Consider the following 14188-nt stretch of genomic DNA (forward strand, 5'->3'; position numbering starts at 1 on the left):
CAGGGACACACGTTACAGGGACGCGCCCGACACTTCACTAGAATGCAGGGCGAGTAGGAAGATACAAATGCCGCTTCAGACACTCGGGCCAAGATCTAGACAGTGAGAGCACCGGGACTACCAGAGAACGAGTCTTGACAGAGAACAACTGTTTTCCTCCCAGGGAGCCTAGACCTACATCAGCCAAGCTTGCACACAACCACAACAGACTATTGTGAGACACAGGTGGGAGGAAGGGACCTGGGAGGGAACAACGTTTAGACGAGGATAACCACGACTATATAAAATACGCAGCCATTGACTTAGATACCAGTCCTGGTGATAACTTGGAGACACACGATATCTTAGCAACATGACCCGGCATGACACGCGAGACCACGGTAGCCGCAAAACTACAGCCAAATGCAACTAGTAACACACGCACACACTGCCCAGGAAAACGACACAGGCATATAAGAAGGACCCCAAACACATGCCGCCTGGCATCCTCAGTGACACAGGTCAAGAGGGCCAGCGCACACTTGTGGAACCTATAACACGAACCCCAACTGATAGGTCCAGGCTGGGAACTAGCCTGATACGATCACGAGAAGCGACTTCACTCCTGAGGGCTATTTAGGTACATGCTCCTTTCTTGCCACTCCCAGTTAGTAAAGACAGGCCACTGCACGTACATCCTTACCACATTTCATCGAAGCCATGCCCTGAACGACATAAGATCGTACGGGAGTCTGCGACAATAGGTACATAGTCCGCAAACAACCCGATGCAAACCAAGTTGGTTGACCACAACAAATCTTACACCTTAGAATTGAATTGCACCCGCAGTTATTTATCTGCTCATACAGTACGCCAGAGGCAATAGCTGTACGGAGTTATATAAGAATACAAGACAGCAATAGATATGCCACTCGAAGGTCAACACGAAAATAGACATCCCGGCTGTGACCTGACGGAGGGGCATTCGTACATGTCTATACTAATGCACTGGCCCACTATATAATTACTTTTATGCCGTCTGACGATAACTTGACGTATCTCAATGTTGAAGGTCTCTCACTATTGTTTCAATTGCCCTGAAAATTAATATTTGTTTGCTGACGTACAATGTGTAACACTGCAACACAGTTCCTCGAATAATGTTATGCGCTTTTTTCCTGTTATCTCACATATATGTAATACCCGAAACTGAAAATAAAATGAAATAAAGATTGTCAAAAAAAAAAGAAAGACCCCCTTCCAAGCCCATTAGCCCTCAATTGTAGTCTCTACTGGGGCCTCGAGGGGATTATTGCACTTTTGTTCCTTGTGTCTAAAGATTGTGTAGGGTGTGGCTGGAGGTGGGACAAGGGTGGGGCTTGCTGCGGAGCCTGGGTTGGGCCTGTAAGGGGGCCCTTGATTTATTTTGCCCATGGGCCCTGAGGGTTCTCAGTCCGCCCCTGCATGTATGACCTCATGTTCTATGTATAGTACTGTTTATGAATAGATTTCCAAACAAAACAGATTTAAATTGGTTAGTCTTTCATTAGTAAAATCTTCCATCCCACTTATTAAAGGACCATATAGGCACCCAGACCACTTCAGCTCAATGAAGTGGTCTGGGTGCCAGGTCCCCCTAGTTTTAACCCTGCAGCTGAAAACATAGCAGTTTCAGAGAAACTGCTTTGTTTACATTGCAGGGTTAATCCAGCCTCTAGTGGCTGTCTCCCTGACAGCCACTAGAGGCGCTTCCGCGATTCTCAGTGAGAAAATCGCATTGAACTCACGCAGCGTGAGTTCAGATCCCCATGGGAAAGCATTGAGTAATGCTTCCCTATATGCAGTTTGAGTGCCTGTGCGGCTCTGGACGTGCATGCGCATTCGGCTCCACTCGGGAGCTGATATCGGCAGGGGGAGGAGAGGTCACCAGTGCCAAGGGCCTGGCACTGGATTAAGGTAAGTGGCTTAAGGGGTTTTAAAACCTTTAGCCCAGTGAGAGGAAGGAAACAAAGGAAGGGGGACATAATAACCCTGTTTGTTTTCCTGGCACTATAGTGCTCCTTTAATTTTGCACTTTTTCTAGTGTCATAGTATATTTTTTAGAGCAGTTGCCCAAAACTGCACATGATATTCAAGGTGTGGTCTTACCATTTATTATATTAAATTATATAGACTATATATATAATATATAATGTATATAATTTAATATATATTACATTTAGATAATTAATGCCCCTATTAAACATAAATACCTTACTGGCCTTAGCAACTGCTGATTGACATTGCACATTGTTGCCTAGTTTGTTGTCTAACAATTGCTAAACACTTATCATGTGTTGTTTTCCTTAACTCACCACCTTTTAGGGTGTATATTGGTTGTGCATTATTTACCCCTATTACATATCTACATTAAATTGCCATTTGACTGCCCAGCCCCTTAAACTATCTGAAGCAAAGTAACATCCTGCTCATACTGCATTACCTCTCCTACTTTTGTGTCATCTACAAACACTGCAGTTTTACGTAGGGCAATCACAGCAGCAGGGAAGTTAAAAAGTGAAATTTAAAAAAAAATCACCATGCATTATTTGAAAATATATTTAAGTTTAATTAAATGTAATCAACTTTTAAAAAATGAGATGCGAAAATTAGATGACAGTTGCCATTATGATTTTGCAAAGGTCTTCGCGTTCAACATTATCATGCACAGCATTGTGCTGAACTTGTCTATTGCTTCTCTGTGAGAAGCATTGAACTTACTGCTTCTCAATGAGAACCACTTGATTGGTAGAGAGCCGGCACTGCTGCACATGTGCTGTGGGCCCCCAATGCTTCTCATTGGTCCTGGATCAGCAATCCTGATTACATCATTGCACGCAAATCGTGCTGCTGTGAGGACAATGTCTCAGTACTGGATTGCAGTTGTATGGCTCTTTAATAAAGGGCCCTACAGAGTCCTAAAACTAAATAAGGCAACAATAACAATAAGGCCATTTTGGTTTATCCTTCCAAACATTATATTTGTACTACTGTACTAAAAAAGTTCAAGATGTTAAGATAGCACAATGTCTGGATATGTTTAGGGATATATGTCAATCTCTTCTGCCATTTTCAGTGTAATAGTGCTCCCTTTCAAAATGATTAGACAAATGATGCACATGACACTGTGTTATAGGACATTTCTTAGTGTCATCAAGATTTCATTTTTCTAAATATTTTCCATGTAGTTATTAAATCGTTTATACCTTTGACCTTGGCTGCTATGCGTCTCTATCCATTAATGCCTATAACCTTGTCTATTACACTTCTGTGTTCATACATAATGTACCTATCTGTGATACTGCAATTCAAAGGCATATTGTATCTCTGTACATTTATATTTATTTCTCTGGGGAAAAAAAATGTCTGAATCTAAACCTTCCTGCATCTAACCCTACTAAATAACACATAAATGTAAAAAACTAATATATTTATTTTGTAACTTTGTGCGTTCCTTTATGCAAAATGTTTTAAATGTAAGTTTTATTTAAAAAAAAATGTATTTGAGCTTTGTCTTAAGAGCTCTATATATAATGTATATTGAAATATTCAAATTTTAAATCATAACCAAAAACAAAACAAAACCCAAACACTTATAGTTACACAGCTGACAATAGTTTCTCTTCTTTTTATAATAATATGTTTTACCTATCATTTTTGTAAAGTCACATAAGACTGTTTCTCTACTCTACATTTTAGCTAAAGTATGACCCACCTTCAGCTTAATCCATCTGACTAGATGTCCAAGATATTTAACCCCTTAAGGACACATGCCATGTGTGACATGTCATGATTCCCTTTTATTCCAGAAGTTTGGTCCTTAAGGGGTTAAACCAAATTTTAAATGGAAAAGTTACACCTTAGGCGATAAACCCCATAACATTTTATTGAATTGGTAGCTTGATACATTTTCCTTGTATGCAATTGCAGTTTTTTTTCCCCCTCTACTCATCTCACATGGCATGAATGCTAAATTGGAAATATCCTGATAAATACAGTAAAACTATTAGGGAACACACGTTTTTGCCCTGCAGTTAAAAGCATGCATAAATTAACACTTCAATTCCATTTGCAGGCCTAATGCTCTGAAAAGACAGTGACAGGCAGCGGAATCTGCTTGCTACTGTTGTTTTTCTTATGCAGTAAAATGAAGGAGTTTGAACAGGCATTTTCTCGCCTTCAAACATAGGCTGAGGCTTCTGCTGTAGAGAATGGAGCAGTTCAGCTTTAAGGACCTGTATAAGACATTAGCCTCACGTTGCATGGGTGACGTCATTGGTTCTTGGCTCAAGCTCTGTGTATTCTGTATCTAGTTCCAACCAAAGCTGCAGGCTGGCTGTGGGAAGGAGGGTTACATTACCAATTCCAGGTGAACTGAAAAATGCAAAATGCTTCTCGCTATCTGCATGTATATTGTTTGCAATATAGCTGTGCTGTTCTCTAAAATCCACAGAGATTCATCATTTAGCCTCTTCTATAAATATATATATTTTTTATTCTAAGGGTTTGCATTGTGGTTGGGTAAATCTACCCCCTTCACTCTGCCTGATAGAAGAATTGCATGCATGCATTAAAAAAAAAAATATATATATATATATATATAAACACGTTGGCCCAGTGGGGCAACCTGATTTAGCAAGGTGTTAGCCATTCCAGGCATGTGTACGTTGCATTTATTTCAGTGTCACTAAGCAAAGCATTATGAAAGCACAAGATAAGCTGTATTCTCTTCTGCCTCTGTATGATCTGATCTTGGATGTATTGCCGCTGAAAAGCGGATAAAAATCGGAGATAGGATCTTGGATTATTTGGCAGTCTGAAAATCTAAAATCTTAAATCTTTTAAATAAGGCTTGGCAAATAGACAGCAAGCCCTTTGGAATTGATCCTGCTGTAGTGATACAGCTATTTGTGTGTCTGTGTGATGTTTTATTAAAACGCAGGCAAATATCTGCTGCTCTCCATGGTATTGAATTATCCATTCTGTTCTGCTCTTCCTGTACATCCTCAGCCTAAGCTCTGCTCTCCATGGTGCTGAAATATCGGTTGTGCTCTGCACTGTGTTGAATTCTGCTCTCACCTCTCCACGTTCCTTAGTAGTCTGCTGCCTGGATGCTGTATTGCCTGATTGTCTCTCCTGATCCTCAATGCTCTCTGAGTACTTTGTCTGGTCTATCAATGAATGCTCTGCATTGCTACCTAGTACTGAATTATATGTACTGAATACTGGACATACTAGGTACTCAATGTTATGTGTGTTCTCCTGATAGATCATGCCCGTGTATAAGCCTCTCTTGCTACACAGAGTACAGAATTCTCTATATGTTGATCTTATCATTGAATGTTCTGTGCTGATACCCACATTAGTGAATGCTATGTTTACCTACCCTGGTACTAAATGCTCTGTTCTGCCCTACTGTGTGCTGATTTTTATGTGTCTCTCCTGATACTCAGTGTTCTGTGTTGCTACCCACATACAGAATTCTCTCTGCTTCTATCCAGGTTACTGAATTCTCTCCTCTCTCTTTGTCTCTTCTCCTTACTTTCCATTTCAGGGGGAGAGCAGCGACAGCACAGAGAATGACACACAGAAATGTGAGTGATTTTTCCCCTCTAAGTGAAGAAATCTTTCAGCTGCCTTTTATTTTCTGGTGACAGGAATGACAGCAAATACCCAGATCAGTGAATGGAAGAAGTGGATGGAGGCTGAAGGTATAATGTACGTGTTTTGAAACAAAGAAACAGTATTCATACCCACGGGAAGCACGATTGCTGCCAGAGACACCACAGGGAAGCTGTATTTCTCAGCTAAGGATGATCTAGCCTTATGCAGGAAAAGCATACAATGAACACTGCCGGGAGGTAAGTGCTTGCTCTCTAGCATGATATTTTTGAATACAAGATGCAGAACAGAGGGTCCTTGTCAAGCAGATCACTAGACATCTTATATTCTACCATTATTTAAACCAGGATTGAAAGCTCACCCCTTTCTTCTTCAGAACCAGACTGTGTTGTGTTTGCAGGAAACCCACTGCTTCCAGTCTACTGTACCCACTAGACTGAGATGATTTATGGTGGGATAGTATGACTCTGTTCCTTGATCCAGTCCTTAAACAAGGCACTTAAATTTGGAGGTCACTTGGTAGGCTGGGGTAATTTGACATCACAGATTAGTGATTCAGCCTTCCTTGGCTTGTCCATTCGTAGATCTGTTACAAACCAATGACTTACCTGCTCTTGCCAAAATTGAGAACTTCTAATTACTATGCCTGCCTCGAATTCTCTGCATGTGAACCTCAATATCTGAATGTGGTGCTTGGCTCTTAGAGAAGAGTCCATAGTTCCTGCCTGGTCTCTTGCAGAAATACTACCCATTGAGAAGATGCTGATGGCACTGTGAGAGAGAGCATGGCTGCTGGAAGATTATTGCTGTATGCTGGCCTCTCTCTAGCTCTCTGTGCTCTGGGAATGCTAGCTGTGGCTATCTGTTCTGACCACTGGTATGAGACAGATGCCAGGAGGCACAGAGAAAGGTGCAAAGGATTCACCAACAGAAGAATTGACCCTGGCTTCATCTATAATTCAAACAATAACCTGCCTCTGAGAGCTAGCAGGTCAAAGCTGGACCGCTGGGAGGGAAAGCTACTTCTAGCCAGAAATAGGCGCCAGCTATTTGCCATGAGTGCTGCGGATGAGTGCAATAAACAGTACAACTCCACAAATATGGGCCTGTGGAGGAAATGTCATCGGCTTGGATTCGACCAAGATGTTGAAGATATTATTGCCAAAGGTAACGATTTTTATTCTTTGTTTCTCTGATTGCAATACCTTGCATTATCTGTGTTCTATCATGTAAACATATTGCACAGCTTAGAGGATGTTGCTCGGTGACTGTATAAAAATGCTTTTTCTTAGCCAAAAATTTCATTGGAAACACCACACGATTTGTTGATGACATGCAAAGAATATATTGCACTTTGTAATGGATTCATATAATATGTAATCTAATTATACCTTTCACGACTTTATTAAGAAGTTCTGTCCAGTATGTTTTTATAATCAATGATATAGAATAAACTAATAGCCGTATTCATATATCATTTGGTTATGTTAGCTTTGGATGTAGACTATGTTTTATCCGTTTACCAAAGAAATTAAGGGCTGAAGTGTTTGCGCACTTTACAATGACCTGGATATTCATCTAATTGTCAGTAATTGGTTAAATAAGTAGAGAACCCATTAACAAATACAATTACAGAATTACACACAGAAACCTAGAAAAAAAAGGCTTGATGTTATGCGTAAAGTGTTGCCATTCTTTTTCTCATTCCAATATGCTTGCCAAATCTGCATCCATGATATCTAATCCAAGCCTTGTCAAGGTTTAAGCACTATCCCTCATCAGTCATGCCATGTTTATTGGGTATAGTAGGCGAAATGGCTGTTAGAAAAAAATCTACACCCTACTACGAATTAACCTCTTCTTGACAGACCCATCAGCCATACATTGATTTTCCGACCTTCAGCCTAGAAAGTAGTTGACTGATAAAATGTAAGTGCTATTGAAGCTCATCCTTAGTGCCCTCTACATTGTGTTTGTGGTGTCCTTAATGTAATTCTCGCTTCCTGTTTCTGGGGTGTGAAGACATATATATGTATGACTCTTTATCCAACCAATTGGCTTCGAATGGGCTCTTATACGTAATGTGTATTGACATAGAGTATAAATGGAAATCTCAGATGGGTTGGGAAGTATTCCATCCCAGTGTTATCAATCTTGCTCCATTTCAATCACATGATTGAACACTTAACAAACAACAACAAGAACATGTTTTCTTGCCTAGAAGCATGTCATCATTCCCATATTGCTGTTGAATTAAGTCATATGTTGTGCAAGAAATATAGCTAAAAAAAAAAAAAAAAAAAAAGATTTCAACACAACCAGTATACAAATGATTTCAGTCCTATTATTTAGGAAATTAGGGTGTTTGCCAAATTGGTACAATGTAGTATTTTCTTGGTATTCAGATTGTGACAAGTAACACCATTTATATTCAGTTCTGTCATCATCTTATTTATTTGTTTAAAGACAGATCTTTGTAAAAAGCAATACTGGAGACATCAAAGCCACTTTTTAGCATAAGATAAAAACAGGTAAAAAAAACAACAACTATATTATCACTAATATTTGTTGTGGGAATATAATCTCCCATTACTGTGAAGCAATTTGATTACAAAGAGAATGTAAGCTAATGAAGATGATTAATATTTATATTAAAAACTGAGACTTTTGAGTCATTTATGCACGTTCAATCCTCCATCTGTTATCCGACATGACTATCAACACTACCATCCAACCACTTCCTGGCTCATTTCGGGTTTGTAGGAGCCACACCCTTGCTCTAGAGTAAAAATGAATCCAGACATTGTCACTATTCTCATTTCTTTTTCATACTCTTCCTAAATGTTCATTTTGGTTTTATTCAATCCATATGTGTTTATTGAAGTCTGATTTTAGATTTCATTGGAAAACCTGGGAGACAGGCTTTATATATGTGTAAACATTTCTGTACAATTATCTACCAAATTACTCCAGACAATTTTCAAGTCTAGATCACTAGAGCACTAACACGGTTTCCATTGTGTATCTTGTTGATAGCCTGTCATATGATATCCTTCCTTCCTCTCATCTCTTTCTGCTGTGTTATTTGGGTGTTTTTTTCTCTAAGTTCTATGATGTAATGCACCAGACAGCCCTTCCCCACAACTGTTGGAAGCTAAAGCCTTTTTTTAGGATTATTTCGGAAAACAATTGAAAGTTCTTGTTGGATAGAAATGTTCCAGGCAAAGGGTCATGACATCTCTAATGGCAAATACTCGCTAATGAGTTTTTTTATCCAAAGCTCAAATTCACCTAGTTATCAGATTATCTTTATAACAATCAGTGACAAAATAATTCTTAACATACCAGCCTTTAAACATCTTATATTGAAATGGGATGCCTCAGTCATTAAATGACAATACGGCTTTATAGATCTGCAAATGCAAAATAAACATGCATCCAATAATAGCACATAGACCATAGGGAGCAGATTGTGATCATTATTAAGTTATAATTATTTCCCTTAAGAGGTAACCAACTACACAATATAACCACTGACTTAAACAGTTTAAGAGAACATTTAAAAAAATATATAATTTAGTTGCTAAAACAAATTGCAACATTGGTGACAAATGGATTAATTTATAGTTGGATGTTTTTTAAAAAAAATAAAAAAATATATATATATATATATACATTTTTCATCATAGCTATTTCCAAGTATGCAGCATCCAAAAATCAGTTAAAAAAAGAAGTTCATAAGGCACCTCTCCTTGATTCATTGATTTCCTTTCTTCCAGTATATGAATTCAACACATTGCAGGACATCCCTATTAATTTACTGTGCCACTGATATGGTAAATTGATATGTATCCAGGAAAATGTGGTGGGCTTAGCACCTTGAGACAGAAAAGGTGCAGATGTCTTCCTGGAGATTATTTGTTTAAATCAAAGGGTTATTCCAAGTACCATTAACAATTCAGTGATTTGACGTGGTCATAGTGCCTGAAGTCTGTATGTGCAGCATTTTGCTTGGAAATATTAACCCCTTAGTTGCTGAAGTTATAACTCCACATCCAGCAGCATGACTGGGGTGTAATCAGTTCCAGATGGGCTAATACCAATCCTGTGCACAGAATGTCAGTCATTGTCTGAGAGCAGTCAGCTAATGCTCTCATCCAATGTATGGTGATGGACGAGATGGTCATTGCTTTCCCATCACCAGGGAGCATCGGAGCCCAGCAGTGATTTAGGTAAGGGGGCAAACCTTTGCTAAATGGTTTGCCTCATTACTAGAGAGGGGGGCCCAGAGTACTGTTGGCATTATAACCACTGTAGAGGGCTGGAGTGGTTATGATGGTTGGAGTAACCCGTCCATATATAATATCTTAATAGAAAAAAAAAACACACCACTGGCATAGGGATGTTTGGCTGCTTTCACTTGTGATGGGATTTTTGCATCTGTATTGACCATGCAACTTTTTATACTAAAAATATTTTAACTAGTGAAGTGAATTCCCACCCACTAGGCATTTTCATTGTCATTCATTTTTTTGTTTGGTTAAAAAACTGTTGTGGACAAAGAAAATTCCTTTCTATTTTTTCACATTGGCTGTAGGAAATCAGTTGATCATTTGATCATTAAGAACTTTCCTTCAGAGGGAAAAAGTTTGCTGAGTTATTCACCCTACCGGGAAATAATGGACTGCAAATTTCAAATTTTACTCCACACCAGCCTAATTTGAGATATACAATTCATTTACATTTTCATCTTGATTTTCATTTGCCAAATATTATAATTTTCTGGTTTTATGAATAACCCCTCAGTTTATAATACATCTTCAATCTGATAGCTGGAAATGAAACAAATATTGTCATATTTTTTAATACAATTAAAGTTGATTTCTTAATTATACAATGCTATCCTCTTCTAAACCCAAATAGGACACAATTATATATACAACTCAAGAGTAAAAACAAATATAGAGTATATTTCGATAATCTATCTTCCACACTCAAAAAGAGAAAGCACAGTTTAGGTAATAATACTCTTTCAGTCTGTTTTCAATTTCAACGATACTGCAGAGTTGAGCTTCTTTTTGAAAAAGAAAAGGCTCCAATCGCACCACCTCACGTCTATAAGTAGAAACTTCATGTGATATGAGAACACTCGTTACTATCTCAAGAATATGCACACTCTTAAATGGGGTCTTTCTATCTTCTACCCTGCTGTAATAAAAACAATAAAGACCCAAATTGGGCAGTACCTTAGTCCTCTGACCTCCACCAAATTCAACTCTGTGTCCAGGCTCTTATCTTATTCGGGGGACAAACACTTGTCCCACAATATCTGGTGTGATTAATAATCATTTTCCACTACGATCTTGTCTTCATTGAACAGGCATTGGTTACATTGTCTTTCTAACAGACTTCTTTATTAGTAAAGCTTACAATACGTAAACACAAATTAATAAGTAACCTCGGTCCTATGTAGGCTGAGTGCACAATCCATTGATCTCCTATCCACTGGGATACCGTCGGTGTTCCTTCGTTCTCAGCTCGCTCTGTCCATGTTGTTCACCTTGTAACTTACGCGTTTTGCCCTTCCTCTGGCCTTTCATAAAGTCTAGTGATGCCCTTACTTGAGAGGGATTAAACACCCTACTCTACTGGTCTCATTCTCTTTCAATGTATAATAACTTTCACACATGCTGCAATCATATAAACATTAAAAAGCATTCCATAACAGTTTCTAAACTAAAACATATATAGATGTTGCAATCACATTATCCCATTTCTCAATGTTCGGTTAATTATAGTAAATAATAATCCTCAATAAACTTTCACAGATTCTTTCAACATGAGCAACTCTGTAAATATCTCTTAAATGTTTCCATGTAAAAATAATACTAGATAATAAAAAATGGAGTGGACACATGTAGTTCTTTGCTTCTATTCAAACATCGGTGATGTACACTCAGAGGTCAGAAGTGTACCTTTGTTGTGTTAGTGTCTGGTGATAGATAATATTGTATTATAATGTATACATATTTAAGGGACACAACTTTAAATATAGGAAATGATAACTGTATACTAAAAGCATTATTACCTCATCAATGTAACTTGGATATGTATTTTAAAATTATATTCCACGACAGGCAATATTTCATATTTAAATTGCATTTGTTAATTTTAGAAGACTGTCGGAAGAAGTTTTCCAATTAACTCTCATTTCCTTTTTTGCTCAACACTTTACTACTGCTCAACGAATAGTCTTAAAAAATAAAGTGACTAACTTAAATTCACACTAAACAAAACAGCATATTTTGTACTCACTATAATTTCAAATGAAAAAACGTAATAATACTAAAATAACAGCGAGGGATATAGACACAAACAATATTAGATTCAGCACCTGCTAGATGTGGTAATATCTTACATTAATTTACATTATGTGCTTATGGATAGTTATAGCTAAACTTGGAACTACAATTGTTTGTTGCCAAATTGCAACTGAACAGCTGAAATTCAAAACAAACGTATGTAAATATGTATTGGAATTCTCAAAAACAGTAATATTTGGACAGAATTATCAAACTATCAATTTATTAATTTTATTTTATATGAATTTTTAAAAAATATTTCATTAAATCATTAATATTTTAACAGTTTGTCGCTACCTGCTTGCCAAATATTACAGATTTTCCTGCAAAAAGTAGGTGAATTAATTTAGCAAATTTGCTTTCTGCTCATTTTAATTAGAGTGAATCAAGTTGAAATTCAAAGTTTGATATATAATTCTGCTTTGCATTTTAAAGCAGATAATGGTTGGTCTTAGTAAATATGTTCTTGATTAATATCTCATATTTACCATGGTAAATATGAGAATTGCACATTTGTTTACAACTTGGTTACTTGAACTGAATGTTACTGATCCAGATGGCACTCAGACTTTGAAGAATAACTCTGAATGTGGACTATGTGTCATGTGATGCTATGTCATGTTTTCTTCATTGACATCTACTATGTCAAACTTGCCTATCATTGCCTTATGAAGTCACAATTGTTAAATGTGTATTTTACAATACCAGTTTCTGAGAGATCCCTTTCTTTTTCAGGTCAGAAACAGTACAGATCAATATGATGTAATTGCACTTGTTAAATCGTTTTAGCTTGATCAGTATTGCTTTTGAAGAAGAACACTTGAAATATTTTATTAAAACAAGAATTACGCCATAAATGGTCGATTTAAGCACCATATGCAGTTGAAAACACCATAACCACAACCATAAATATGCCAGTGGTCTGGCCCCTGCTTGTTTGTTGCAAATGGGGATGTTTCACTTCGACCTAAGCAATATCAATTTTATCATTATTCGGACACCTGTGATATGCTGAGCACCTCAGCTAGTACAGTCGTTATAAAGGTCTAATATTCTAGATGAGATAATGTACACATGTAAGTGGACTCTAATTGTGTGAATTTTTGTGTTTATTGGAAGTTGATCCATACCTGATATCTCTGAATATGCCTTCTTTAATGTTAATTTAGCCACAGACAAATCTCTGATTGATTCACCTCCTTTGATCTCCCAGTTTCCCATGTCTCACTCTATCTCAGAACCCCATTCCAAGCCTAACTTTAATCAGTCTAGTAATGCCTCGTACAATGCTAGCCCTTCCACTATGTTCAATCCATGACAGAGGTCCTTATTCTCATACTCTTGCATTCCATATCACATATTTTCATGCATATAATCCAGGAAGTATTCTAGATGCATGTGTTCTTTATCTTCCCCTCTCTGTACAGTAGGCCATTTTATACTCTCTCCCACTGTACCAGGTCCCATTCACTCCTTTTGTAGGAGTTCTCTATAAGGTTCCCTTACATATCCTTCATGCCAGTCCAGCAGTTTTCATTGCCCATTACATCCACACTCCCTTCATGATAGAACCCTTCTCAGTCCTATTTATTTACAGTATTTTACCCTACCTTCCTATCACAGCCCATTCTCTATCCCCTGTCCCAGATCTTAATCATCATCCTCTCCTCCCACTATACCACTTTCATTATGATTATCTCTCTGTGCCCACTAATCATCTCCTCCTTGTGCCATCCAGCTATCTATGCTCCTACTCTTCAATCCTCCTCCACCATTTTCTCCCTCCATGTTACTGCCATGGTTCTCATCTTCATAATCAAACATAAACACACTAGCAATGTGCATAGTAAAACAAGTTTTCTCATTTTATAATGACTTTGGGAGTTAAAAGACTTCAGTTCAGAACCACAGGTGCTGGCTATATCTTCCATAATGTTCCTTTTAAGGCACTAAGGGGAGCTGCCTTGTGTTAAGGGCAATTTACATTTTGTTTGTATTATCTGTTTGTTTGCTTATTGTTGTATTCATTCAGATGTTTAAACTGCTTTTAGTTTTAGCACTATTTATAACCAACCACACATTAAATTGTAAAAATGCCATAATGCCTCCAAGTTCTAGTAAAATAGTCAGTTAACTAGACTCAATTGTTCTGTTTTCCATGAGTCTAACGGTTACTTGTGATATAA

The 14188-nt window shown here is 37.7% G+C and overlaps 1 protein-coding gene across 2 annotated transcripts in view; it reads left to right on the forward strand.

Annotated features, from left to right (window-relative positions):
- The first annotated feature begins 4303 nt into the window (after positions 1 to 4303).
- The window catches only part of TMEM178B (transmembrane protein 178B), a 381882-nt gene continuing 371997 nt past the window's right edge, over positions 4304 to 14188 (forward strand). Inside the window, exons 1-2 of one of the 2 annotated variants that reach the window (XM_063447587.1) lie at positions 4304 to 4387; positions 5573 to 6807. In XM_063447587.1, the coding sequence (XP_063303657.1) occupies positions 6426 to 6807 (382 nt within the window). In that variant the 5' untranslated portion in view covers positions 4304 to 4387; positions 5573 to 6425. Of the gene's footprint in view, positions 4388 to 5028; positions 5257 to 5572; positions 6808 to 14188 lie in introns of those variants that run through there. The other variant, XM_063447588.1, reaches the window with a different exon arrangement.

Source organism: Pelobates fuscus, chromosome 3 (genome assembly GCF_036172605.1).
Source record: "Pelobates fuscus isolate aPelFus1 chromosome 3, aPelFus1.pri, whole genome shotgun sequence".
Taxonomy (NCBI): domain Eukaryota; kingdom Metazoa; phylum Chordata; class Amphibia; order Anura; family Pelobatidae; genus Pelobates; species Pelobates fuscus.